Source organism: Psammomys obesus, unplaced genomic scaffold, assembly GCF_907164565.1.
Source record: "Psammomys obesus unplaced genomic scaffold, mPsaObe1.curated_primary_1811, whole genome shotgun sequence".
Taxonomy (NCBI): Eukaryota; Metazoa; Chordata; class Mammalia; order Rodentia; family Muridae; genus Psammomys; species Psammomys obesus.
Window position 1 is genome coordinate 724256 of NW_026585523.1, and position 27849 is coordinate 752104.

At 43.0% G+C, this 27849-nt stretch overlaps 1 protein-coding gene across 1 annotated transcript in view; it reads right to left on the reverse strand.

The window, feature by feature from the left end:
• Pkhd1 (PKHD1 ciliary IPT domain containing fibrocystin/polyductin) overlaps window positions 1–27849 on the reverse strand; it is a gene marked incomplete at its 5' end in the record, with an annotated part of 436563 nt that overhangs the window by 404931 nt on the left and 3783 nt on the right. The window contains 17 exons of the mRNA XM_055605696.1: window positions 1844–1971; window positions 4286–4424; window positions 6536–6711; window positions 7331–7458; window positions 9774–9916; window positions 11050–11140; window positions 11240–11329; window positions 13218–13496; window positions 14325–14439; window positions 14957–15098; window positions 17276–17371; window positions 17592–17693; window positions 22231–22301; window positions 24050–24089; window positions 24564–24628; window positions 25834–25908; window positions 27082–27160. Coding sequence (XP_055461671.1) covers window positions 1844–1971; window positions 4286–4424; window positions 6536–6711; window positions 7331–7458; window positions 9774–9916; window positions 11050–11140; window positions 11240–11329; window positions 13218–13496; window positions 14325–14439; window positions 14957–15098; window positions 17276–17371; window positions 17592–17693; window positions 22231–22301; window positions 24050–24089; window positions 24564–24628; window positions 25834–25908; window positions 27082–27160 — 1959 coding nt within the window. The remainder of the gene's footprint in view (window positions 1–1843; window positions 1972–4285; window positions 4425–6535; window positions 6712–7330; window positions 7459–9773; window positions 9917–11049; window positions 11141–11239; window positions 11330–13217; window positions 13497–14324; window positions 14440–14956; window positions 15099–17275; window positions 17372–17591; window positions 17694–22230; window positions 22302–24049; window positions 24090–24563; window positions 24629–25833; window positions 25909–27081; window positions 27161–27849) is intronic.

Consider the following 27849-nt stretch of genomic DNA (forward strand, 5'->3'; position numbering starts at 1 on the left):
AGATACTTCCATCAGTGTTATGCCACCTGGCAAACACGCTGTGCCGGACAAAAACTGTCTCAACCATCAACTCGGAACATAAGTTCCACATACCTTTGTAGTGGCTGAGAGTCTAATTAAATGTTGGCTTTCCCTTGGAAAATTTTAGCCGGTCCTGTGGATGGAGAAAACTTGGCCACCTTTCACAGGGAGTAGGGTGGCACACAGCAGCTGACACCCATAAAAGTCAGCCGCCCCAGCTGAGGAATTCTGGCACTTCGCTTGGCTTTCTCTATTAGAAGCTCCTCTAAGCCCAGCCACCTGCTTTTCCGTTCCGCATCCCCACAGAGAAATAACAAATCTCCATGCTTCGTACTTTACCAAAAGTTTCCATTTCATTAGCTAGTCCCAACAGCCCTGTGGGGTGGACCATTTGGGCACCTTTGTGCCTACCTGAGGGATAAAGAAAATGAACCCTAACGATATTAGAAAGCTTGCCAAGTCAGTGAGTCAGGCTTAGATTAAAATTCTGGCTGCTTTTAACTTGCTCAAGAGCCTTCCTCTTGAATGCTACACTACCCTAAAGGGTTAATAATGTACCACTGCATCTCTACAAGACCAACAACATCTCCATCATTTAAAAAGCACTCCTCTGCATTTGCACATAATTTTGGGTCTGTACTCATTTTAGAATGTTGGACTAAGGCTGGCTTTCCCAAATGGCTCCTCAAGCAGTAACACGACACCGGAAAAGTACCTCTGCAGATAATCTCTTCTTTGTAAGGAGTATAGCTTGGGTGGTTCATATCACAGAGACAAAGGCACTGTGGCCAGCTTTTCCTTTTCCTGTGTTGTCCCATTATAGTAAACACAATGCTGTTTGCCTTCCACTCCAGAAACCCTTTCTCAGGAAATAGGATTGGGGTATGTGCCAGCTACACATACAGCCTTCCTGAATGCCCTTTAGCGTCCCTTCTGAAGAACCCACATCTCTACCAATATGTATCATTAACATCATTGAGCAATATTGGTATCATTTCTTTTATTCTATGCTTTGTAAAAAAGTGCATATTATGGAGTCCCTTTTAAAAACTTTGCTAATTGTGTTTTAATCTCTCCCAAACTTGGGTGACCACTAAGATTCTTGATAGTGGCAGCGCCACTACATTTAACTCTGAGGGACATGGGTACAATGGGCTTTGGTCTAGGAAATTCTCGAGAGGAGTTGATGCTGAACCCGAAATACCCAGGTTTACATCTAGAACCTGCCATTGATTATTTGTAAGACCTTCAGAGAGGCTTCAGTGGGTGAATCCCACCCCTGCACCAAAACTAAATAAATAAATAATGAATAAATATTGTCTCGCGATAGAAGACATGGTCAAGCTAAGGGCTGGGGGTGGGGGTAGCAGTTATCATGAATTGAGCAATAAAATTTTGTGTGTCCTTCAGGGCCAAGGCAGAGGAAGTTTTGAGACAAAGGACACAGGCTATGACTACAGGCAGAGGTTAAAACAGTGTGGTTTTGGCCGAAAAAAATGGCAGCATCTACCAGGTTGAAAGAGGCAGCCAACACACCAGCAGGGACAAGAAGGACCCTATTCACACCTTCACGTGTGGCTTCCAAGTCCAGATAAGAATACATTTCTGTAGGTCTAAATCTCCAAAGTTGTGATAATTTATTAACAACAGCCTCAGGAAGCCAATTCATTCACTTTCCCCATCTGCAAAATGTAAAGGTTGGGATTGTACAGTTGGTACCTTCCTCAGACCCATCATCCTAACTGCTGGACTCACAGGCTCCTGTTCTCCTTAGGTACCCCAATGTGTGCATGGCCAACATTGCACCCGATTGTCTCTTTACCAGGTATCACTGTATCAGAGAGCTGGAGGAAGAAGTGTCCTCCCAAAGGCGGGCTGATCCTTTGAAGTCTCTGTGCTGCCACCTCAATGAGTTCAGATCCTTCTCCTGTCCCCTCAGTGGGCACATAGCTGTGGCATACCAAAAGCAAAGCATTAGCCACAGCAGCCATCAGGATTTGCAAGGCAGACCAAATCCACCTCTTCATAGCCGTGATTCTAGGCCATGAGTTCCCGCTCCCAGATATTGGATGCTCCCTTCCCCCGACAGCAGGAACCGTGTGTTACAAACAGCAGGCTCTTTAAGAACATACCACCGACACTGATCCTATGAGCTCAGGAATCCAGAGCAACAAGCAATTCTTCCACCCACCTGCCACCTCACCTCTGGTTCAAAATGGACATGGCTTTCTGAAGCCTTATTTACATACCCAGAGTCAATGTGCTCTAATCTATAAATGTTCCTCCCAGCATGCCTTGCTGAAGCATATACTCCACCTTTCTAACTTCCTATATGCAAACACACTGCCATTTGGGGCCCTGCTTTTGATAAACAAATAGATCACAGAAGAAGACAATGCAGCCACTCCTGATGAGACCTAATTGACTAGGATCAGAAGGAAGGAAAAGAAGTCCTCCCCTATCAGTGGACTTGGGGAGGGGCTTGCATGCAGAGGGTGGAGGAAGGGAGGGATTGGGACGGGAGGAGGGAGGGAACCATGGGGCGGATACAAAGTGAATGAAGTGTAATTAATAAAGAAAAAAACAAAGGAAAAAAAAGAAACAAATAGATCCAAATGACGGCAGAATGACCTGAGATGGAACACAGTCCTGTCACTGTGTGAGTTGACTGGTTGTGCTCTGCAGAGGAATCTTAATTCAGAACATGGCTGCTCTGGTAAGAGATCACCTCCAAAGACCTTCTAGATCTATATGATCCAGTTGGAATATAGACTTTAATCCCAGGAGACAGAGGCAAGAAGATCTGAGTTCAAACTTAGCCTTGTATTGAGCAAATTTCAGGCAAAGAAAAGCTGAGATCCAGGCATGGTGGAACAAGCCTTTAATCCCAAACAAAGAAGGTAAAGTCAGTTTATAGAAGGAAGCACCCATGTTTGAAAGTGATATCTAACTGGATGGCAGAAACAGTGACAAATCGGAGAAAGAATAGGACATGCCCAGATCTCACAATAAGAGAGAGGGAAGGGAAGCTACTTCAGGGGCAATGAGAGAGAGGAAGCGGTTTTCCTTGGGCAGTAATAGAGGCAGGTTGTAGAGAGAGGTCTCCGGTGAAGACAGAATGAGAAGGAGTCAGGAGATTAGAGCAGATTGCTTGAGTTGAAGCACAGGTTGAGGTCCTAGTCCCTGTACATGGCTTTATGACATTAGACATCTTAGGAGGTTTTTAGGTCAAGAATGGGATTGCTGTTCTTTGTAAGGTAGGTCCCAGACAAACCATCCCCTTTTCCATCATGGCCACAGGAAGAGCCCAGGGACTTGAAGAAAACCCAGAGTGGAAGGTCATCAGAAACACTCTAAGTATGAACCTTTACACAGTAGTGCAGGTTAGCTTTTATCATTTTATAGTTAATAACTGAGAGCAAGCCAATATGGCACTAACATGTGTGCGTGCATGCGCGTGTGTGTGTGTGTGTGTGTGTGTGTGTGTGCGCGTACAACTTATATGTGTATTTATACACATATTTATACATATAAGTACATATGTAAGGCAGGGCATTTCAATTCTGTTGATCCTGTTGGGTTTAAGTGAAATTAAAAGAATAACATACATGTGGGCCCTTAACTTCAAGGAGGCTGATCCTTAGTAACTACAACCAGAGACAATTCACGACTGAGAGGCCACGCTTGTGATGCTCTACTGCCATCTGCTGGCAAGTTCTCAAAAAACGCCTATTTTTGTTATAGACTGCTCAAAAGAATTAACTGGGAGAGGGACAGGGTGAGGAAGAGGGAGGGCGGGATTGGGAGGGAAGGATGGAGGAAGGTACAGGGGGATACAAAGTGTAATTAATGAAAATAAAAATAATTTTAAAAAACTACTTAGACTTCAAAAAAAAAGAATTCTAACAAGATCGATATACGGGGACTGCAATTAAGGAAGGAAATGGAAAACAGTGTTTACTCTGATCAGCATAAAAATTGATCTAGCTTTAAACAAATTCAACAGAAATAGGCTCATAAATCTAGCAGTGGGCCAGCTGAATCAGTACCACTGGGTCACGGAAAATGCAAATTTTCAGCTCCTACCTAAAACCGACCAGGTCCCAGCAATTTGTCTTTAAACAAAATAGCCAGTCCGATGCATGATATTTGAGAGGAGACTCTTCCTTAAACATAAGCTAGGCAGCTTTCCCACCCCCGATAAAAGCTGCACCTGTGTGCGCCCCAGCCAACCGAGGGTACTGAAGAGGGACCCACTCCTTACCTCGCAGTGATGAGAGGGAGCTCTGAGCCACACCCCGCCACCCAGGAGACTATGCTGTAGACTGGAGGGAATCCTTCCACAGAGACTGCCTCCACCAGAGTCCCACCTGGGCGGGCTGTTCCAGCATCAACCTGAGAAACTAGAAACCAGTGATCCAGTTTGTAAATAAAAACAGTAATGGAAGCTACCACTGTACGTGCAAAGAACTTCCAGAGAGGCCATTAAGCACAATAATATGAGTCCATATTGTATTGACTAGACAAGACAGCATATTGTTAATCGTGATGATCGGCTTAATTATGGAGTGCATATTGCCATTAACTAAAACTTGGGGTTGGGGAGGGGTAGTTAGTGCCAGCAGAGCAACCTGACAAAGAGGAAAGCAAACTGCTTCACCGATCCCAGCCTTCTCTCTTGCCTGCATCCCTCCTTCCTCCCTGTCCTCCTTACCTCTCCCCTGGATGCTTCTAGATCTACGGAACTCTGGTGCTTAAAAGGCGAGGGCAGTGAGAAAGGGCATTGGGTCCTTGACATTGAGGGTTTAGGGCAAGGCAGTGGTTCTCAGCCCTCCTGATGTTGCGACCCTTTAATAAAGTTCCTCATTGTGGTGACCCCCCCACCATAAAATGATTTCATTACAACCTCACTATATTTTTGCTACTGTTGACTCAGAATGTACATATCTGATATGCAAGATATCTGATATGCTACGGTGCCCTCACGGGGTCATGGTCCACAGTTTGAGGCACACTGGTTTAGAGTGACAGAATGACATAATGGAGAAAGGAGGAAGAGGCACCTGTTGTCTAGTCTAGAGTTTCCCAAACAACGCGCTTAAATATATGAAATACTGACTGCCCTGGCCCTCTGGAAATCTGGGCACTACTTGGCATTGCAAATCTCCTCCAGCCAGCTGCTCATTTGGTTGATCATCTCAACACTCTCGTTTTCAGTGTGCCAGAGCAAAGTCTGAACAACTAGCAGTGGGTCGGGGTGACCCAATCAAAACAAACAAGAGATGGGATGTTGATGTACATCAAAGATGATATAAAAAAAATTTAAGAGGGGTCAACCAAGATGATTCAGCAGATACAGTCACTTGCCATGTGTGTCAGGGGACCTCAGTTCAAACCTCAGACCCCACTCAGAGGTAGAAGGCGAGAACCAACTTCACAAAGGTGTCCTCTGGCCTCCACGAGTACACTGTGGCATGCACACATGTGCGAGCCACACATAATAAATACCTAAAATTTAAATTTAAAAAGGTGATGTGATTTCAAAGACGATCATTCTCTCATGAGCCACTTGCAATCTCTCCTTCCCGTTAGGTCTGCAGTTTTTAGGGGAAAGGCTCAGAAAATTACACATTTTGTAAATAAAATGACAAGTGACAGTGCTCTCTTCTCTCCATAGAGTGAGAAGGTAGGCAAGAAGGAAGAACTGAGCCCAAACTTACAAGAAACAAACTTGGCAGAATAGAAAAGGGAGGGCTTGAGAGAAGCTGCATTATCAGCTTTGGCCCCTGTGCTCAGGCACGGCCATCCTCCGTGGGCGTCATCAGGATGAGCACTGTGTCCTGAGAACCAGCAGGGAAGACCATCCCAAAAAGAGACTGAAAGAGACTTCGTGAGGAAAGGAATCAGAACCGAACTCAAACTGGGTGGCAGGAGTCTGGGGGACAGAAAGATAGGTTGGTCCCTGCAGCACCAGCTGTCTATCTGGAGAGCCATAGATCAGACCTTTAGCCCCTATGTAAGAACAAATATTGTATATTGCTTCCAGCGCTGTATATGACAGATCCTGTAAACTGAAAAAGGACAGACCCTGCTGGCCTAACACAGTAACAATCACAATTTTTATGTTTTTTAAGGACATCCTTGGTCAGGAGACATAAAGGGTAACTTTATATTAGTCATTGGTTAATCTTGATGTCTTTTTGGTTTAATAATCTTTATTATACCCATTTCACAGATGAGGAAAACAAATCATCCAAGCCAAAGAGTAGTAAAGTGGTGACATAAAAGTACAAGCACTAAAAAAGCAAGATAGAACTGTGAGATAAATAGGAGAGAGTGGGGGGACTAGCCAGAAAGGGCACACATGCCCCACCCTATCTGCCCTCCAACCAAGGCAGGCGGGTGGAAGAATCACCCATCCTCCCCTTGGGGAAAGAAGAACAGCATCTAGTGTGAAGGTCTGAGGTAAGCCTTTGACAGCAGGGCCCAAGAGAACAGCAGAGGTGGCCATCACCTGTTACATTTGTATCTGCAAGAACGATGTCATCTACGTAGAGCAGGCCAGCCTCCGGGACCAAGGCGAAGACGTCAATCCGATGAACCAGCAGCGGACAGGTCGCCAGGGAAAATGGTGGATCCTCAGAGGGATGCACACATGTGTCCCAGAGGTTGATGCAAGTGAACTGCCAACTGACAAAGCAGAGCGGGAGGGGTGTCTGGGCCAGGCCTTCCGGCCTCCTCAGCACCCAATACCCTGGGCTCAGCCCGCCTTCACCTACAAAGGTGAGTCACGTTTCTCGTCAGTCACTATTTTACCACACAAGGCATCAGCGCCGCTTTCCAATAACAATGGAATAATCAACCGATTACATGACAGGCTCTAACCACAGCACCACCCTGGATATTACTTGCTCACTGAAGTTTAAAACAACTTGAACACCCATGAGGAATGTCCATATAGGGAGCAGAATCAACGGACCGGGTGCCTTCATTTTACAGACCCAGTAGCTGGATGCATTTCAGTCAAATGCAGATTGTCCAGTCCCCAGTACTCTTCGCCTAATATGTCTAATACGTCTTGAAAGTTCTGTCTCAAATGTGACGCTAGGATTCTGTCCAACTCCTATATTCGTAACAGTTTCTCTCAAGTCAGTCTGCTTGGTCAGGCAGAGTAATTTCAAAGCCCCAAGTATTATCTGAGGCCCAAATGGGATATTCAGTATCTCACCTGGACCATTGCCTCCAAGGCAACCAATCCACCCACCCACACCAGGAGGCAGAACCCACCACACTTTTCCATCACAGTTACCTCTCAGGGTAGGGTTCTGTGAGACTCCAGTCACAGGTGGTGTTCTTAGTGATATTTTGGGAGCCAAATAATACAGAAACAATCATCTTCAAGGTCCTGTTCATGTGGCCTTTGTATGCAAGGCATAGCTGTGGATAGCAGATATGCCCTTTAGTTCAACACTGACAGAAGCTGCGGATATTATGTGACAAGACCTTGCTGCATGCTATGCAAGAGTCCAGGTCCTCACTTCCTCTGGCTTCCCATCTAGCAGGAAGCACAAAGGATTATTCTTTACTTCCTCAAAAAAAAAAAGATTAAAAAAAAAACCCACAGTAACTCCCATCCCTGAGGCCAAAGAACATGATAATCAATGGAGATCTTTTTCAAAATACAGCCCTGTGCTCAGCAATGAGGATTTTAAAGTATGTTGGTTATAAAATCCCTGCTTTAACAGGCACCTGTGGGCCTTCAGCAAGTCACTGATCCTGTCCTAGCCTTTCTTCTAGTCTAATTCCCAGAATACCGGATTTATAAACTCAATACAAATGAAAGTTATTTGTCGTGAGGAGCCTTTACAGGAGGGATTTCCTAGCTCCACATTCTTGCCATTGAGGAAGCAGGGTCACCATTGAGAACGCTGTCTTCTACAGTATGAGACTTCAGTAGCATCCCTAGAGTCTGCTTACTAAATGTCAATAACAATTCTCCCGTTGTGACAAGCAAATTATTTCCGTGCATTTCCAACTCTCCCTTAGAGGGCAAATGTCAGTCACTCAGAACTCATCAGAACTCCCCTGCAATAGAGGTTGAAGACGCATGGGGCTCAGACCTGAGCCACTTAGTCCGACTCCCATGACAGCTCAACTGGGAAGAATGCAGAATATCATGAACTCCAGCATCCCACAAATAATAACCGTGGTTTCCAGAACCAAAGAAGATGGAAGAGCTAGCAAACCAAGAATGTAACCAGTATTAAAGTGGGGCTGGAAAGATGGCGTAGCAATTAAGAGTGCTGGCAGCTCTTCCAGAGAACCTGGTCCAATTCCCAGCACCCACACGGTGGCTCACAATGATGTGTAAATCCAGTTCCAGGGAAGTTGAAGCACCCTTCTGACTTCCACGCTCACCTGTGCACATATGAAAACAGGTACTGGAAAAGTAACCATAGACATCTCATAAAATAATTTTTAAGAAAATAAGTGTCCAAGAATTAGGTCAACTTTCCTAAACCAGTATAACTATTATGCAATATTTATAAATAACTAACATTTATTTATAAGTGTGCAGTCTAAATAGTTATCCTTGTACCACAGACAAGGGTAGCTTTCACCCCTCATCAAAGGAGCGTCTTGCTACTGCAGACAGAGACCACCACAGATATCCATGACGAGTCAAAAATGCAGAAAACAACTTGCTATGGGTTGCCCAGCCTGGGCTGGTCCATGTACAAGACAACCTAAGGCTCAAGAAACATCAGAAAGATGTTAAGAGCCAGAGAACATCTGCTTTGAGGTGGTGTCTTTTGTATATGACAGGGAAGCTGCAGCCATGAGATCCCAACGATATGATATCCCGAAAAAAAACCTTCACAATGATAAGATCCCATTCCAAGGGCCGACCCCTAAATGAAAACCTACAGGCAGTGAAGGGCTGCTGAGAGAGGGAAAAATCAGTCTTCTTCAGGGACTATCCCTCTGAGAGGTCATGCAATCCCTAGTGGTCAGCTTCAAATGCATATACACGTGGGCAATACTAAATGGACTCTGAAGTGTGTGTGTGTGTGTGTGTGTGTGTGTGTGTGTGTGTGTGTGTGTGTGTGAACAAAAATTAAAAGAATGGGTTATGAATTTGAGAAGAGTAAGGGAACACAAGAGGAGTTGGGATGGGAAGAGGGTAGAGTGGAATATATGTAAATACGGTACTTATATATAAATTTTTTAATTAGATAAATAGAAATGGGGTAGGTATGCCAGCCAATACATTCATTACTTCTATTAACTGCAATAATGATCATGATATCTATCCTCAACTGTGTCCCCGCTGCTGCAGAACATTTGACTGCATTATTGAATTAATCTTCACCACATTCCTGAGAGCTGGACCACAACACTAACCATTTTAGAGATGAGTAAGTTGAGACATGTTGTACTTAAGATATTAAGAGCACACAGGAACCTGGAGTCTGTCTGCAAGATTTGCACTATTTCTCAGGCTTAGAGAGCAAAGAAAGTATCTGACCCAAGATATCCACAGATCTTTCAGCTAACGGTAACATTCTCAGGTAAGAATGCAAAAGTAGAGGCCTGGAGAAGCAGCTAAGAAATGTAAAACTTTGGCTCAAAATTTGTACAAATTGCAAAGTTAATTCCCCTGTGCTTCTGTTATTTTAGCTTCCAGCCTAGAGAACAATGCTAACCCCTCCTGACCTGCCAAGCCCAGAAACATGAGGACGGACACTCACGTATGGATACTGATCTAGCTGATAGCCCTCGTTGACAGCTGAGGGGTTTAGGATAAGGTGTCGAAGTTGGCCGAGGCTGAATCTGCCACAGAAGGGTTCAGTTGAACTGGTGAGGACCCCATCAGAGCTGGAGCCTTCTAGGCCTGTATATAATTTCAATAAAAAGGAACAGAGGCATAGCCATGAGGCACAGTGTGTGTACAGGAAATGAACAGTAACATCGGCCCCATCTGCCTAGAGAGAGGTGGGAAGAATTCAGAAGCCCAGCACCTTCCAATTGGGAGGTTCTAGCTATGAGAAACGCTTTCTGGCTGCCACAGAACATGGAATAATAATACCATTTTCTCTGTGTGCCAAGATGTGAAGCTGATTAGAAGCAAGAGAGAGGGAATATCAATAGAAAATTAATTATCAATTTATTTGTTTTATGTGCATGTGTGCCTAGGTGATTGTAAGTGTACCATGCGCACGCAGGAGCCAATGAATGTTAGTCAAAGGAGGGTATCAGATCACCTGGGGCTGGAGTGGGTGCTCAGAGCTGAACCTGGGTCCTCTGGAAGAAGAGTAAATACACTTAAACAGACCCATTTCCCTATCTCTTCAAGAAAACTTTTCAGTTCACTTTAGGAAGAGTTTTTAGAATACATCATCCAGTGGTGAGATTGGGCAACAAAGCACACTAGCCCAGTTTAAGAATGTCTTGTCTACATTCTCATGTAATAATTCTCTTGTATCAGCTAGAAATAGTGCTGCACACTCGGGAAGCTGTGACAGGAGGGTCACAAGTTCAAGGCTGCTCTGAACAACTCAGTGAGAAACCGTCTCAAAACATTTTATAATTGAAGGGGTGTGTCAGTATGGCACAACTGAAGAGCTTGTGAGGAGCACCTGCCAAGCCTTGAATTTTTATCTCCATCAGCACACTCACAGAAATCACTGATAAACATTTCAATTTTGAACTAAACAAGATTTTTAAAAACAAAGCCATTGCCATGTATCCCTAGTCTCTTCTCCCTGTTTAGAATAAACTCTCTGGCAGTGTTTCTCTCCACCAAACTGCAGGAAGCACACTTCTTTGGTTGACACACACCCCAAGCATCTCCCTCGCTCATGCAGAGCCACGCTCCTGGCCACTCCATCCAGATCCAGTGCCCATGCTTGCATTTGATTCTAGTAGCACTTTGGTCAAGAAATGGAGATGGCTTCTACATCATAAGAAAAGAAAAGGGAGACAGAGATAGAAGAGAAAACCCCAACTGGTCAACCCAGGAGACACCTTGTTCAAATCCAAGCTGGAGCAGAACACGAGCTGAAACTGGTTTCAGACTGCATTTCACCACAAGCAGCTCCTCGAGGGTGGCTTGGATCTATCAGAATAAATAGAAATGCGGTCGTTCAAAGGCCGGGCCCAAAGGCCACCCGTAAAACTCCCATGTTCACCTTCATCATTGGAAGAAGACCCTCACCTGCTGGGCTGTGGCGTTCGCAGGAACTGGCTGGCTAGAGACGTTGCCCCAAGTCAGGAAAAAGTTTCCCTTCCCTGACACGTTCAACATCTAAAAAGTCAAGAGAGTCAGAATCACTGATGTGCAGTGTGCAGGGACTTCAGGCAGAGCGTCAGCCTCAGGAGAGGCCCAGCTCCTCCACGTGCTGTCTCCATTTTACTACCGTTTCAGTCTTCTAAATATGCATGGCTGAGAAACCACTGGAAGACAGTATCACCATCAAATGAAACTTCTCTTGGAATGACATGAATGGTCTATGTTTTGCCTTTCCAAGAGGAAGTGGTATAAAGGTAGCCAACGCACACCTCACCTTTGAGAGTGTGCAGTGTAACGGTGTGGCCAAGGAACACCTCACTTTTGGACCTTCCCACCACATGTTCCCTCAGGAGTGGCCTGAGAGGCAGAAGCCAGCTCATGGCATACCATGGCCTCACAAGCAATCATTCCACCTTGACTGTGCTCCCGCAGCTGTGCTCTCTTGAGCACATTACGCTTTTGAGAGAGGATTAATGAATCACCTGCCCTGTTCTCCTCTTCTCTGTGGTTCTTTGTGCCTGCGTTAGTATTAAACTAGAAGCTGTAGAAGATGGAGTCCACATTGATTCACCTTCGTATAGAAAAAGCGAACAGACAGCATACTGAAGTTGCTCAACATAGAGACAGAGCACAACTAAAAGACCCAAAGCACAAACTCGACAGATTAAACGTATAATGAAAGCACATAGAGAAATGAACTCAGAATGGGTCAGAAGGTCATGGTGCTTCATGTGTTATAAACGTGTGTGTGTCTTGTGTGTTTGTGGAAATGACCTTAACTTACTTAAAGGAATAAGTTTAAAAAGAAAAAGAAAAAATACCTGAGGCTGTGAAGTTGAACATTGGCTACCAGGTTACTCATTAAAAGGATCTGGGTTCACAGCACCCATGTTGTGGTTCACGACTGTAACTACTGTCTCCAGTTGCAGGGAATCCCACACCCTATTCTGTCCTCCACAGGCACCAGGCACACCCATGGTACACAGACATATATTCAGCCAAAATAATCACACATAAAATAAATCTAAAAATAAAAATTAAAGACTTACCTAGAAGTCAAATATTTCATCAATAAATCAACAAAAAAAAAGATAACCTCAATAACAAGAATGCATTAAAATACATACTCATGAGGCCAGTAAGAATTCTCAGTGAGTCAGAGCGCATGCTGCTGCGCCTGACCACCTGTGCTGGATATTAGAGACCTTGTTTTTAATTGCTGAGTAGTATTCCATTGTGTAGATGTACCACAATTTCTGTATCCATTCCTCAGTTTAGGGGCATCTGGGTTGTTTCCAGCTTCTGGCTATTATAAATAAAGCTGCCAAAAACATGGTTGAGCAAATGTCCTTGCTGTATACTTGAGCATCTCTTGGATATATGCCTAGGAGTGGTATGACTGGATCTTGAGGAAGCACTATTCCTAATTGTCTGAGAAAGTGCCTGATTGATTTCCAGAGTGGTTATACAAGTTTACATTCCCATCAGCAATGGAGTAGGGTTCCCCTTTCTCCACATCCTCTCCAACATGTGTTGTCATTTGAGTTTTTGATCTTAGCCATTCTGATGGGTGTAAGCTGAAATCTCAGGGTCGTTTTGATTTGCATTTCCCTAATGGCTAAGGATATTAAAGACCGATATGGTCAAAGAAAGAACCAATCCCTCCAAGTTGTCCTCTGACCTCCATACATAAGCCTTGAAGCCACATTGGGATATACATAAATAAGTAATGGTTTTCCTAAAGGTAAAGAAAAAATTTTAACCTTGGCAGCACTTTATTTTATATCTGTAACAGAATTGCAATTGCGTCTCGGGTTTCCTTATTTTCTGCCAGCAGTCCTTTCCCCGAGGACGGCTCCACTCTTCCCACGGCTCACTTTCAAGGGTGGAAAGACACACAGACCTGTATTTCTGGAAGTCTCTGGGCTCGGGCTCGGATCTGGTGTTTCTCCAGAAGGTAAGTGTTGACCACATCAGGATTCAGCCACGTGTTGTGGATCTGGACACCAATACTCATGCCCTGGCTGGGTGCTATCCCATGCTGCTCTGCTTCCAAGTAGTACTTGGCTCCGCCCCGCAGCTCTAGCTTAGCAGTCCTCCGCTGCCAGCTCTCTTCGTTCCCGCTCTGCTCCCAAGAGTCAAACCAGTCAGCGATGCCAACCCCAACTGAGGCCACTTCTACCTGTGCCCAAACAAGGCGATCAGGGTCAACACTATGAGTCTTCCACGCATTTTGTTCTCAAATAATGAGCACTTTAAGAGCTGCAAACACGGCATTCTTAGGCACTCTCCAACAACCCAGCCCACTCACTTTGGCCCTTGGCTATATTTGCTTCTCCACTCTTCCCCCTTTCTCTCTCTCAATCGCACAGTATCCGGACTAGAATCTATAAGGTCTAGTCCAGGACAGCCCCTGTCCTAACACCCTATGTCTGTGTGATGCTGTAAAAAGATAGAATTAAACCCTTGAGAGGCCTAGAATGGCGCTAGCTCCTCAAAATCCATGACTCTCTCCAGCAAGCAAATTAGTTTCAGAGAGAATATGAAGAACATTGTGGGTCTCTGCCAAAGGCACGAGTGGATGTGGGCGGCTTTCTAAAAGTACGAGGCTGATAGAGGATCCCTACACAACGCTAACCCAAACAGCGGGAAGAGCACAAGTTTTTGAGTCAGACCAATCTGATTCTGAATTGTGAATACTTCTCTTATTAGTCAAGCAGTTTTAAACAGGCCATACAGCTCTTCAAAACCTCAGTTTTCTCCTCTAGACAGTGGAGCTATGCCTGTTTCACAGAGATAAATATTATTAGCAAGGTTGTAAAATGTAGCATAAACCTGGGCTTACAATACCACTGTTGTCAATTCACTTTCAGCAATTAATGTCCATGCTCAACCAGTACAACATGGCGCTTCACAGCTGTAGAAGGGGGAAGCCTTATCTTTGATCCTTTCTTCTTTCAGGGGTAAGGGTCTGTGAGGAAAGGAAAGGCAATGCAGAGGAAGTGAATACCTTAGTCCTTGGCTCCTCTGAACAACTGAAGCGCAAGGAAGCCTGGCTGTCTGCCTGGATCCAGAATGTGTAATTGTTTGTCTCTGGAGCCACAAAGAACCCACTGAGTCGTGCTCTGGAACACAGGAGAAAAGAGTCAACCAAGACTAAACAAGGTCTGAATCACTGAGAAGTAATAGCAGCCCTTGGACTTATCTCCTCATTATGGAACCACCACAGGATTATTCTTAGGATTGGAGAAAAAGCAAGCACACCTGCATGAGCTCAGCACCTCAGCCTCCACACACCTACAAATCACTGCAGCTGTACCATCCCTCAAACAATCGATGACCACAGCAGAGGACAACGTGGACGCGTGGCTGAGAAGACAACTTATCTCCAAAGTAGGTGTAGAATTACAGGAAATACAGGTTTTACATGTTGGCCAGTATTTGATTGTGCACTACAAAATGTTATATGATCAGCAGAATGACCAACAGCGGCTGAGAACATTGTCAAACACGCCTCATGTTGAACTGGCTCATGTGACAAACGATCCCCTAGAAATACCTTTGCTTTCTTTCCTGGGTCCTCACTCACCTAAGTTAGTAGATATATTTTTGTTATGTATTCCTACTTTAGCTACAAAATACCTGAAAGGTCGCCCTTCTTCTGACCAAAATCCGGATGGAGAACTGGCATTAGGGACTATCTGCCACCTATAACCTGGAGTGATTTCAGTCAGTTCCACATCCTTAACAGCCTCTCCAACTTCAAAAAGAAGTCCTCGATTGCCTGTAAGACACATATGACCTATAGTCAACTCAAACCCCACTCAGATCACAGGGTGAATGGCATTGCCGATGCTTTCTCGGATGGTGTGTTGCCAGAGACCAAGATGGGATGGTCCTATGAGAGATTCTATAGATACTGGGAACTTTCTAGAAAGAAAAATTCCCTGGGTAGAAGTTAGCCAATTAGAAAGACCAACCTGATGAGAAACATTAAAGAGAGATGTTCTCAGAGGACAGAGGGTAGGAGGAAGCCTTTTTAGCTTCCATGCCACAGAAGAAGGCCCAGTCCTGGAGAGGACATGAAGGAACAAATGATGCTGTTCTAAAAGGTGGCCTGTGTAATGATAACATGGGACATTGCCTGACTTTGTGCCTTCTGAGGCGGGATATGAACTCGAAAACCTGTTTAAGCCCACAAGTTCCGTTTCATAAAATTTCCTTTCCCAAAAAAAGATGCCAATCCTTCAAGTTTCCAAGTAGCATGACTTCAATTTATGGACAAGTCAGGGCCATAACTTCATTATGTGGCACTTTAACAGAAGTTGTACTTATTAATTTATACTTTATATTAAGCAAACCTTGAGGCAAAAGGCATGTGTGCATCCATATTGGATACAAATTTTGATCAATATCAGATAATCATCTTGGATGGGCCCATAGACATACGTAACTGTGTATTCCGATTCTAGCTCTACTAGAATCTACTTCACATCTACCCTTTACTAGATGTGAAATTCAGGGGCATTCCTCAATGACTCATTCACTCATACATCAAAACAGGGCTGATAATAACTAGAAACAATATGCAAAGACTAAAGGGATCTAGAAATAGAGTAAGTACTCAATAAAGGATGTCTATGATAACTCTTATTATAAACTACTATTTTGCTCCCCGTTGGTCCCTAAGATGGATAGTAAATAAGGAATAAGCAGAGAATTAAAAGCATGTTAAGAAAATTGACTTTAATTCTGGGATTCCCAACCTCTACACTGTTGCTATTTTAGTTTGGGTAGCTTTGTCGTTGGGTTTTGCTAGGCACTGTGGGATGGGCTGCACCCTTGGTTTCTACTCATTAGATGCTATTATCGTCTTGTCCCCTGAGGACAAGAAATCAGCCACGTTGGAGAAACACTGCTTTGAGTGGTGTTCTGCCCTACTTTCACAGGGCAAACCTCCAAAGCTTTTCAGAAAGGGCATCACTGATTCAAATAGCTGCTTTCCGGAAATGATCCCACCACGACTATAGCAGCTAAAGCAGGAAACACTCAATAAGGGAACCACGTTCTGTTTCCTGACGCAGGAAACACACTTTCTCTTTATTACTTGTTTCAGTACTTTCGTCTCCTTACATACACACTGTGAATCTGGGAGTGCCAGAATTCTCAAGCCAGAGCTTTGCATTTGTCACTACACAGCAAAGGCCTGCCTCTAGGAAGGTTTCACTCCTGCAGGGCAATTTTGCTTACAGCCTTTCGAATTGACTCACTACATCTCTGAGCATTAGGTCAGTGCCTTACCCACAGAGCAGCAGCCTGTGGTTCTCAACAGAGCAGCATGCCAACCTCCCTTATCCTTAACTGCGCTGGAGCCTCCAGTGCTAATGCCTAGCAGGAAACGCGGTAGCTTCAAACAAAGCCGGACAGGTGGAACCTGCTGCCTTGCCGCCTCCATTTCTGCCTACTAAAGGCAGATGCTGGTGGCCATGTCAGAGCACATCCCCATTTGTGATATCAGCAGGAAAGTGGCCCCGGGGGAAATAAGCAGCATTTAAATATACCGCATCGTGCCTTGCTCTATGACCTACCTACTGCTGCTGCTATGAGCACAAAGAGGCATGCTCCACTGCTCCTGTCTCCTCAGCCCATAAACACACAACCATCCTACCAAATGCAGAGAGGCAGTTTGGGGATTCCATTCGGTAGCCATTCTGGGTGCTAGTTACATTCTGCCTGAAGTCTATTGTTCGGACATATGGCGGGGGCTAGGAATGCAGTGCCACTCTGCAACTGAATGACTCTAAGATGTTCCCTGATATGAAAGGCTTGACCATGGCATTGGGAAAACAATCAGTCACACTGCTGAGACCGAACTCAAATATGTTTCCTTCTGCTTTCTGGCTCCTTGAAGCAAAGCATGCCAGTAGAGAGTATACTGAGAAGCCCTAGGGTCTTCCTTACCTGCCTGAGGAGCAGTGAGCCTTGCTCCTTTTCCTGGAGCCCTGGTGGTGCACTCAATCTTCCTGGGAGACACATGTCTAATGTCACATGGAATTCCTAAGGAGAATTTTCAAATTTCATAAGTATACATGTAAATAAAGACACACTCTTACACAAATGTACACATAAAAATCTACACACATACACCAAATACATACATACATGTATGTATGTTTCAAATGGAAGAAAACTTCCCCTCACAACCATGAGCCATAAGGGATGCACATCCCTACAGCATTTAAAACTGAACCATTTTCAGCCAGTTTAGCATAATTACCTGCAATGGTAACCTGGGCAGAAGAATCAAAGAAATCCCCTGTAATGGTGATGTCTGTTCTTCCCCCCAGGCTCCCAACTTTTGGAAACACAGAGAGGATTTCTGCAAGAGTTTATTAAAAAAACGTAAGCTTCTAAATATATAATGTGATGTGCCCCTGAAAATAAGAGAAACCATCAACACTTAATTGTTATACTGCAATTTGAGCAGCAGTTGAAAGTTTTTCTAACAGTCATTTTACACACACATAATAACAAACGGACTATAAATATATATTATATGGGATCAGTAGTTAGAAGGAAAGTCACACACAGCATCAGCAAGGGCCTCTGCATCCCTTATGCATTCTTATGCAATCTGTCCTTCACATCAAGAGTTTAGTTTAACATCAGGGAGGAGTAGGCTACACCGCATGGAGGAGTCAATAGATGCACTGAGTGGGGTTTTGGTTACCCAGTCTTTATTTCTTGCCCATGCTGCAGGCTTCCTCCCCGGGCACATGCAATCTCTCACCCACACTCTTTCCCAGCTGAGTCCCCTCTTGCAATGTGAAGCATACTCACAAGGGTTTTGTTACCCTTTCCTTAAAGACTATAATTGTGTGTAGATGTGTAGAAGGGGATGAATGCAGGACTAGCAGATGCCAGAAGAGGGCATCAGATTATCTCGGGGCTGAGATGCCTCATGTGGGTGCTGGGAACTGAACTGGGTTGGTTATTCTCCAAGTTCAGCATGCACTCTTAACCACCAAGGCATCTCTCTCGTCCTTTCTTTAAATATTTACAGTTAAAAGATTTGGTTCCTTTCAGGTGAGAGAAAAAGTTGTGCTCCTTGATAAAATAAAGGTAAACTTATATGTATTTATACTATAATGTATAGTAGACATATATTCAAACATGACATATATAAAATGTATTTATACAGGTGCTGGTCATGAATAGTTACAACTTCAAAATAGGGATAATTTTTTAATTGCTTTGCTACTTGACATCTTCATACATGAATAAGGTGCATTCTAATTACCCTCACCTCCCACACTCTCAACACCCATCCCTCCCTAAGAATCCTTGCCACACATTCAAGTCTTTTTGTTTGGTTTGTTGACCCACTGATTCTAGCAAAGGTCATCTGCTTGACCACAGATTTATTCCCATCCACTGGAACTTGATACACTCATCAACAGGTCCAGAACTGAAGACAATAACTCCCCCTCTCCCAGGATCTTTCAGGATCCAATAACTAAACAGAGAGGGATAAAACCTCATGAAACCCTTCACCTCCATAACTAATGGTTAACAGGCCAGTCTTGTGCAGGTCCAGTGTAGGTAACTGGCTGCTCTGAGTTCAAGACTACAGTGACTATACTATGCCCAGAAGGTGGCATTCATATCCCTTCTTCCTGTCTCTGGTTCTTACATTCTTTCATGCCCTCCTCCATGGTCTTTCCTTAGCCTTGGGGGAAGTCATATTATTTAGAGCTGAGCACTCTGCTGTCACTCAGCATCTGGAGCAGCAGCGGGTCTCTGCATCCACTATTGTTCACTGGGAAGAGAGGCTTCCTAGCCTTTAAACACAGCTGTACATGGTATAATCTTTTTCACCATTCACACTGCACCTGTTCCATTACACCAGAAAGATAAAGATGAATTCAGATGAGTCCCTTCCTTCAAGCAGGTGAGTGTGCCAAGAAAGTGTCTGTGTATGGGCGTATAATTACAGTAGGTAATTACATACAGGTAAGCAAAATTTAAAAGGCTATGAAGTAGAGAAAGGCTTAGGAGTGGGCTGGGGTACAGACAAGAAAAACAAAACGTTCTGGAAATGATATCTGAACTGAGTCTTAAAGGATGGGTTTAAGCTGACCAAAGAGTGAAAAGAATGAAGGTGTACACCTACCGATAGTCCCAGCACTGGGAAGGCTGGAGCAAAAGCATAACAAATTCAAGGCTAACTTAGGTTATATAGTAAGACTGTTTCAGAAAGAAATTATAAAAAAAATAACTGACTACATTAGAGCAAGAATAACATTTAAAGCAAGTAAGAGCCAGAATAGGAAAGAAGGTTGCACAATGCATTTTAGGGTTGCCAGAATATACAGACAGAGGGGAAAGAGAGACGGGAAGAGAGAAAAGAAGAGAAAGAGGAAAATGAGCTTGAGAAGCACATAAGGAAGAGGTAAAGAAGTGGGCTATTTCTCACAGAAGATGTGAGTCCTCTAGAGCCACAGTTCTCAACCTGTGAGTTGTGACACCTTTAGGGGTTGAACAACCATTTCACAGGGGTCACCTACGACCATCCTGTATATCAGATATTTGCATTACAATTCTTAACACTAGCAAATTACAGTTATGAAATAACAATGAAAAAACTCTGTGGTTGAGGGTCACCACAATATGAGGAACTGTATTAAAGGTCGCAGCATTAGGGAGGTTGAGAACCATTGGATTAGAGAATGGACCAGGTGAAGAAGTGCCAGGTGTTTGCTTGAAGTAGACATCACTGCTGGCTGTGTGGAACATGGATCTTCAGGGGACAGATGTCAAGTCAGACTCCCTAAGAAATCTCTAGAGCACGCTATGCCAGAGATTATGGGGCCCCAAACTGCCCAGCTGTTAAAAAGATAAAATAGATGTGTCAGCCAGGTGTAATACACTCCTTTAATGCCAGAAATTGGGAGGCAGAGGCAGGCAGACCTCTGATAAATGTGTGATTCCATGAGGGTGATCATAAAAAGAGCAGAGAAATGTTGGGTGAATTCAAAAATTCTTCCTCGCCAACTACTTTGGACAATCTTTGAAAGTGAAAGATCAAGCACCACATTATTCCTTTCACATGAGCTGAACCTAGCTCAGAAAGGCTTAGAAGCTTAACCACACTGGACTGGTTACCGTGTGCTAGCCTGAAGAGGCTCAGCTCCAGACTCTTAAGGATTCTCTATATCCTTGGGGATTCCTCCACTATGAAAATGCTCGGGCCTGTGAGTCATACATCCCAAGAAATGTATGATCACAGAAACTGTAAGCCTTCCCATCTGGACTGGAAACCACAGCAGAATCGTGGAATCCTGAGTTAGGGCAGAAGAGGCAGCATGCTTCCTAAGGGGTGTTGGTTATATGCATGGGGGTTATAATTTGCAGGGACCTTAGGTAGCGTCATGCACCCCCTCTTAATCTGTTTTCTCAATAGTCACACAGGGCAGTATTTCCTATTCTTTAGCTCAAAAAAATGAATGTTGGGATTATATGCTGAACACTCATCCAGGATTAAACTGCCTTGTTGCTCATGTCACTGTATCCATGGGTATGGGTTCTTCTTCACACCTATTCTCAAACACACCAGGTTTAAAGACAAGAAGGGCAAGGGTCAAATTCAGCTCCAGCAGGATGGGCTGCCTGGAGAATAAATCACGTTTGTCCCATGACCTGGGGGATGATAGCTTTCTCTTTTAGAAAGGCAGTTTTCGTTGCTTCTGAAATCTGAACCTACCTCACAGTCATGTTTTCAGTGGCTTTGTGGTGGACACTGCAAGCTCTCTTTAGCTAGCCAACCGCCTGCTAGTGAACTGAGTTCACAATTTTGTGTGAGTTTCCAATTTTCAGAGTTCATCTTTTAGTATCAGAGCTTGCCCATCAGAGGGCCACACTGTGCTTAGCTTAGCATCAGAATAGGTAAGTCATAAACCACTGAATGAGTGCATATATGCAGGGATGGGCTGGGAGAATAACCAGAAGGAAGTGCCACCTTCCTCCTGTTACTTTTCAGAACATAGAAGGCACAACGCCTGTTTATTTCTTTCAGTCTATAGCCACAGACTTTGTATAGAAGTCTACAGTCAAGCTTCTTTGAATACAGTCAAAAGCTGCTTGACAGTGCATCAGCCAACAACAGATCACATCTTCATCAGTTCCTCCATAAGACTGTACTGGTGCTGGAAACTTGCCATGGAGTGACACCAGCAAGGCTACTGCAAGGACATAGACATATACTGTAAGGACATTTTGGTTCCTGCAAAGCTACTATGCTGCCATTGGAGGAGGATGAGAGAAGGGAATTGAAAACAAAATGACTAAAAATTGTTATATAAACTATGAAACAGTAATAAAGTGTCAAAAATTAACACAAAAGTGCAACATAAATATGTACAATCTATACTTAATAATAATTAATTGAACTTACCTTTATCTGATTATTATATTATACTATTTCTATGCTTGTCCTGTTATTTTATAATGGAAAATAAAATAAAATAAAAAGTTGCTTACAAAATAAAGAGTTCACTGAAAAACAGTATGCTGTGTTATACTGACACCAGCTTCATGCATGGCATGTTTATTTCATCTCTTGCTTGCATCAAGAGGCCATAATTCATGACTGAGCTACAGCATCTACATTTGCGTGCAAGCAAGCTGTGAAGAAAGTGCAAGAACTAAGGCACTTAATGATGCATTTTTCAGAACATCAGTAAACAATGCAGGATTATAAGCACCAAAGCTGACACAAATACAAGCAACTTAATTTCAGCCAGAACCAAAAGGTCATGCTAATGGCCACAGAGAAACTTCCAGAAGAAAAGGAAAGTCTAACTCTGAGTGCACTATGAGGGAAAGGATGACGAAGAAGGGATGAAGGGAGAGAGTACCTGAGTATGTCTGGTACAAGAACAGGGCCTGCTTCGCACTGATCAGCCAGGCTTTCTTGTGCACAATTGACCTTCAAAGGAAAATAAAGGCTTTTGATAAGATGTCACCTACATTTGTGTTTTTAAAAATTGACTGCTTAGAAGGAAGTTCACAGAATAACCTCCAGTATGTTTAACAACTTGAACACCAGCTCCTTTTGATAACGCAAAAGCAGTATCAGTGGATTCAAGCTTGTTTTCTCGTAGATAAAATTATTGTACTGAAATAATCTCTATTTTATAGGATGTCATAAATGTTAAATGCAACAGTAAATATAAATGGGACTGATACTGAGCTAATGTACACTAGATAATAGATTCCTATAATACGTAAGTGGATACTGTAGATTCCCATACTGAAAAGACAGATACCAGAGATTCCTACAATAGAGTAGATCAGTTTTGTTCTTTTTTTTTTTCAAGTTCTTCTGTAAATGATGTTTATAAATGATGTTTATCATGGAAGACAATTCCCATTATATGCTCAGTTTGTTAAGATTTTCTTTTTTTAATTATTTTTTTACACTTTATTCACTTTGTATCCCTCCATAAGTCCCTCCCTCCTCCCCTCCCAATCCCACCCTCCCTTCCCCTTCTTCACTCATGCCCCTCCCCAAGTCCACGGATAAGGGAGGCCCTCCTCTCCTTCCTTCTGATCTTAGTCTATCAGATCACATCAGGAGTGGCTGCATTGTCATCTTCTGTGGCCTAGTAAGACTGCTCTCCCCTCAGGGGGAGGTGATCAAAGATCAAAGGTGACCAATCAGATTGTGTCGGAGGCAGTCCCTCTTCCCATTACTATGTAACTCACTTAGACACTAAACTGCCATGGATTACATCTGCGCAGGGGTTCTAGGTTATATCCATGCCTGGTACTTGGTTGGAGTATGAGTCTCTTGGAAGACCCCTGTGTTCAAATCTTCTGGTTCTGTTGCTCTCCTTGTGGAGTTCCTGTCCTCTTCATAATCTACTATTTCCCACTTCTTACATAAGATTCCATGCACTCTGCCCAACAGTTGGCCATAAAGTCTCAGCATCTGCTTTGATAGTCTGCAGGGCAGAGTCTTTCAGAGGCCCTCTGTGGCAGGTTCCTAGGCTGTTTCCTGCTTTCTTCTTCTTCTGACGTCCATCTTCTTTGCCTTTCGGGATGGGGATTGAGTGTTTTAGTCAGGGTCCTCTCTCTTGATTAATTTCTTTAGATGTACAGATTTTAGTAGGTTTATCCTATAAGACTATATGAGTGAGTATATACCGTGTGCGAGTTTTGTTCTTGAGGGGAAAGAAAGAGACAACAAATCCATACTTTGAGCTGTGCACTTATATGTAATGGATTGATATAATCACAGTCAAATTAATTTCAAACAATGAATGCATTTTTAAGGGCAAAAACTTCTGCCAGAACAAGAAGTAGGGCACACACACAGAAATCCAGAATCCTAATTTATCTGTGTCTCCGAAGAATGATGAAATGTGAACTCTCTATTTTGAAAAAGGCAAGTCCTATAATGATGCAGCGTGCCTCTGGAAACTATTACCTATAACACCCATGACAGCTACAGATTTCACTGCACTTAAGGCCTAGTTCCTAAAATTCTGTGATGCCTCTGTGATGCCCAAAGGTAAGACAGAACAATGCTCACTCAAGGGAGAGAAATCATAGGTGTGGGGGATTTGCTATATCCTACTGGTGTATGGTTGAAATTGTAAAGGTTAAAGACAGTGCCCAGGAGGTTACAGATGACACCAGACACAGGCAGATTTGTCTGCCCTGGTTACTCACCTCCCTTTGTTAAATACTGAGAAACTAACATTCTGGGAACCTGAAACACAAAGATACAGACATGAGTCTAGGACTGAGCATGACTCTCCTGGGCCAAGACATTGCTACCTTAGGCCCACACCTATAACATCATCATTACTTGCCACACCTGGAATCTCTTTCAAGTTGCCCAGGTAAATACTTCAGAGGCTTTCATGAAGAATTGGACACAACACATGTATGACAAATAAAAGCCCTGTGCCTAGATTTAGATGAGGCATGATTTAAATCCTAATGTCAGCACAAGTTGACATTATCAACACAATCATTTGTAAAGTGAAATTACTGATTATGACAATTAAATTAGTTTACAATGAAGATGTTTGTGTGGTTTTTTTTTTTTTTTTTTCAGAAGTTATTTTGGTAGCAGTTGTTATTAGTCACAGGAATACCATATAGGGAATATGTTTTTGTTTGCCTTTCTGGATACCAAGGAAGAAACTATCTTCTCTTAGGTGATAGTTCTAAAACAGACCAATGTAATCGCCTTCCACACGGCACTGCACAGTCCCAAGGCCTTGTTCCTCCTGGATGGGAAAACTGAGGGGGGAAAAACATGCTGAAGTAAGAATAACCAGGCAATTGCTGAAAATTCTCAGCTCTGTAAAGAAAGCAAATATATAGGAGCCAAAATAGCCAGAAAAAAATCTGATACATGCTGAAGGTATGTATAGTAAGATAATCTATAGAATAATGCCAACCGGAGTCCTCAAGCCCCATGCCAAATTCACAGTGTGGGCACAGTCTGGCAAACAAAGGTCAACTTACTCGTGGTTTCTGTTTCGTGTTTTTTTTTTCTTTTCAAAATCTGTTTTATGACAAACATAATAAAACCTAACAAAAGATGTGAACCAAAAACAATCTCAGGCTAACTGAAGACACTAGAAAGAAACTACAGTACAGAATTCGGTTCCACTAAATACTCATCCCAAGAGGGCAGGCCACAGCACACAATTCTTGTTACAGCCTCAAAGGAAAATTAACTCATCTAGTTGAAAGTTAAGTAAAAATCCTGCCAAATTGTGGCAATAATACCTAGAGTGTAGAGACACTCATTTTTAAATGTTTCAGGATGGGACTTTGTGTGTACAATACTAGCCATAGCTAGCTCTGAGTTTGATTAAGAAGGCCTGTCTGTTTGAACAGGATTGGAAGTCAAGCTATTACGATTCCATACATTAAATGTGAGCTACCTGAATGTACACGTAAAGCCTCATACATACATGCCCACACACATGTAAGCATGCACACACATGCATGAACACCAGAAGTTCATTAAAAAGGGGAAAAAACATGTTTCAAGCATTGTTTGATTTCCTTGTCATTATAGGTACAGTGGTAGGAGATAGATTCTGAAGGCTGCTTGGTCATAAAGAATTACAGGCTCCAGTCTGCTGCATGATCTCTATAAAACCCAGTCTCATCTGCAAAGAGAGACTAATAACCACACATATAAAATAACTGGCTGATTTCAGTGTAGAGCATTGGCCAAGTGTTGGTGTGGAGCCTTTAATAAGTAGTGCCTCGCTATTTTCACAAAAGGCTTTAGATTCTACTTTATTTTTTACTTTCCACTGATACTTTCATCTTTTTCCTGTAAGTCTAAAAATAAGAGAGATAACTATTACAAGTGATTTATAGTTTTTTTTAAGTGATGGTTGTATGTGTATACGGTTATCATATAGAACAAACTGAAAGCACACATAAGAAAACAATAACAGCAAAAAAAAAAAAAAAATACTCACCAGCTTCCTGTCTGCCTATTTATAAGAGAACAAGGAGTAAGCCATTTGTCTCCTTCAGCCTCCAGGATTAATGGGCTGTATTGATGGGCAAAGAGAAAAAACAAAGACAAGAAACGCTAATGCAGTGTTCCCAGTAAACATGGTTGCCAAAGGCAGAATGTTCTGAACTTTCTCCTCTGGACCTGTGGGGTACCATTGTGGGGGCTCGGTGGAGACTCTTACTTTTCTCTCAGGGAATAGAGGTACCCTCATAGCCCATGATTCTGCATTGTACATGGAGATTTTACCCTTTCTCCATATTTGGTCTGCACAGTTATAGAATTTGTGTCTTAACTACACCTTTAAAAGTTGGATCCCAGACTGAGGCTAAGATAGGACCAAGCAGTAAAGACAGCACATTGGCTAAGGATATACTTGGACTTTCTTTCCCCCAGTAAAAGTTATTATTATTATTATTATTATTATTATTATTATTATTATTATTATTATAAAATGAAGTTGACAACTTCTTAATGATAGAAATGGAGGGAAGAATCAAAAAAAATGTGAGAAGCAAAGAAACTGCCTCTAAGATATTCAGGGGTGAAGAAAAACTTAGAACCAGTGTGTAGACACCATACAGTTGGGTAAATTATAAATCTTCACTATATAAGGATATGTTGGGGGACATCAGTTGTCCAAAGCTTCTTGTGAACTCTGGTCTTCCTCTCCCAAACACGGATGATTTCATAGTAACATTCTATACCTCTAACATATCCATGAGGAACGTCACGTTCACAAGCATTACACACTACCACGCTACACAGCTCGTACTGCCTGAGCCCACAGACGGTCTCTCCTCTGTGCCTGAGCCCACGGTTCCCTCTCACCTCACCAACAGGACTTCTGAATGAACAATGGGTAATAACCAACTAAAAAGAAAGCTTAATAGACTTTTGTGTTTACGCATCACTTTAGAGAGAATTCACTTTACCCTCAGAGCGGCGGGAAGGAAAGGAAAGAAAAGGACCAGTTATAGCACTGTTCACAGAGAACCCAGTCTCTACCTGTCAGTAGGACCAACCTAATCTGCCAGCTGCAATCACGTTCACAAAGGGAAAGCTGAAATCTGGCGCGCCAAGGACCATAAACTGCATAGAGGAAAGTAGCAGCTCTGTGTTCTGCAGTTTGCTGCTGTAATAGAAGCTGGCCCCGGGGTGCCATCAAGCACATATGTAACCAGGTGAACACAGGAACAAACAGGCTTACCTGTCGATGTAGTCCGCATCAGGATCAAACGTTTCCAGCCGGTCAGTGATGATCCAGCCATACACGTGTATTAGTTCTCCTGTGTCACAAAGAGTTCAAACCATAACGTGATTGGCTCCAACTCCAAACATATAGCATAAATTCTGCTTGGTTTTGGTTTGGTCCATATATCCAACAAGGCACAGGGGTATAACACTAACATTTTTAATAAACCATATAAATGTAAAATGAGTGCCGGAACCCAGTGGTCAGGGTTACACACTAGAAAGGCTAAAATAATATACTACCTAAACATATTGATCACATGGAAGTTGAGTGTACTTGCCGTAGGCTGGGAAGAATCAGTGAGAGGGAGGGATAAGAAAAGGTTGACCAATGACGGCTAAGTTCCAGTTAGATAGGAAAAATTAGTCCTGGATTCTGTTTCACAATTAGATGACATCAATGTATTTTGTTTTAAAAATCTAGATTTTGAGTGTCTTCAAAAATAAGGGCTATGTTCGAGGAAACAGATATGCATATTTTGATATGAATGTTATACAATGTATGCACACATTGAACATTATATGATATCCTATATGTGGTGTGTGTTATATTTCATATCTCTCAACCCTCATCAGAGAAGCTTCTTTTGGCAGTAGATGGTAATTAAAACAGAGATTTACAATTGTACAACTAGTAAGGGTTATAGAGTACTTAGCGCTATTCTATTTGGGGATACCCATATTATACACACACACACACACACACACACACACACACACACAC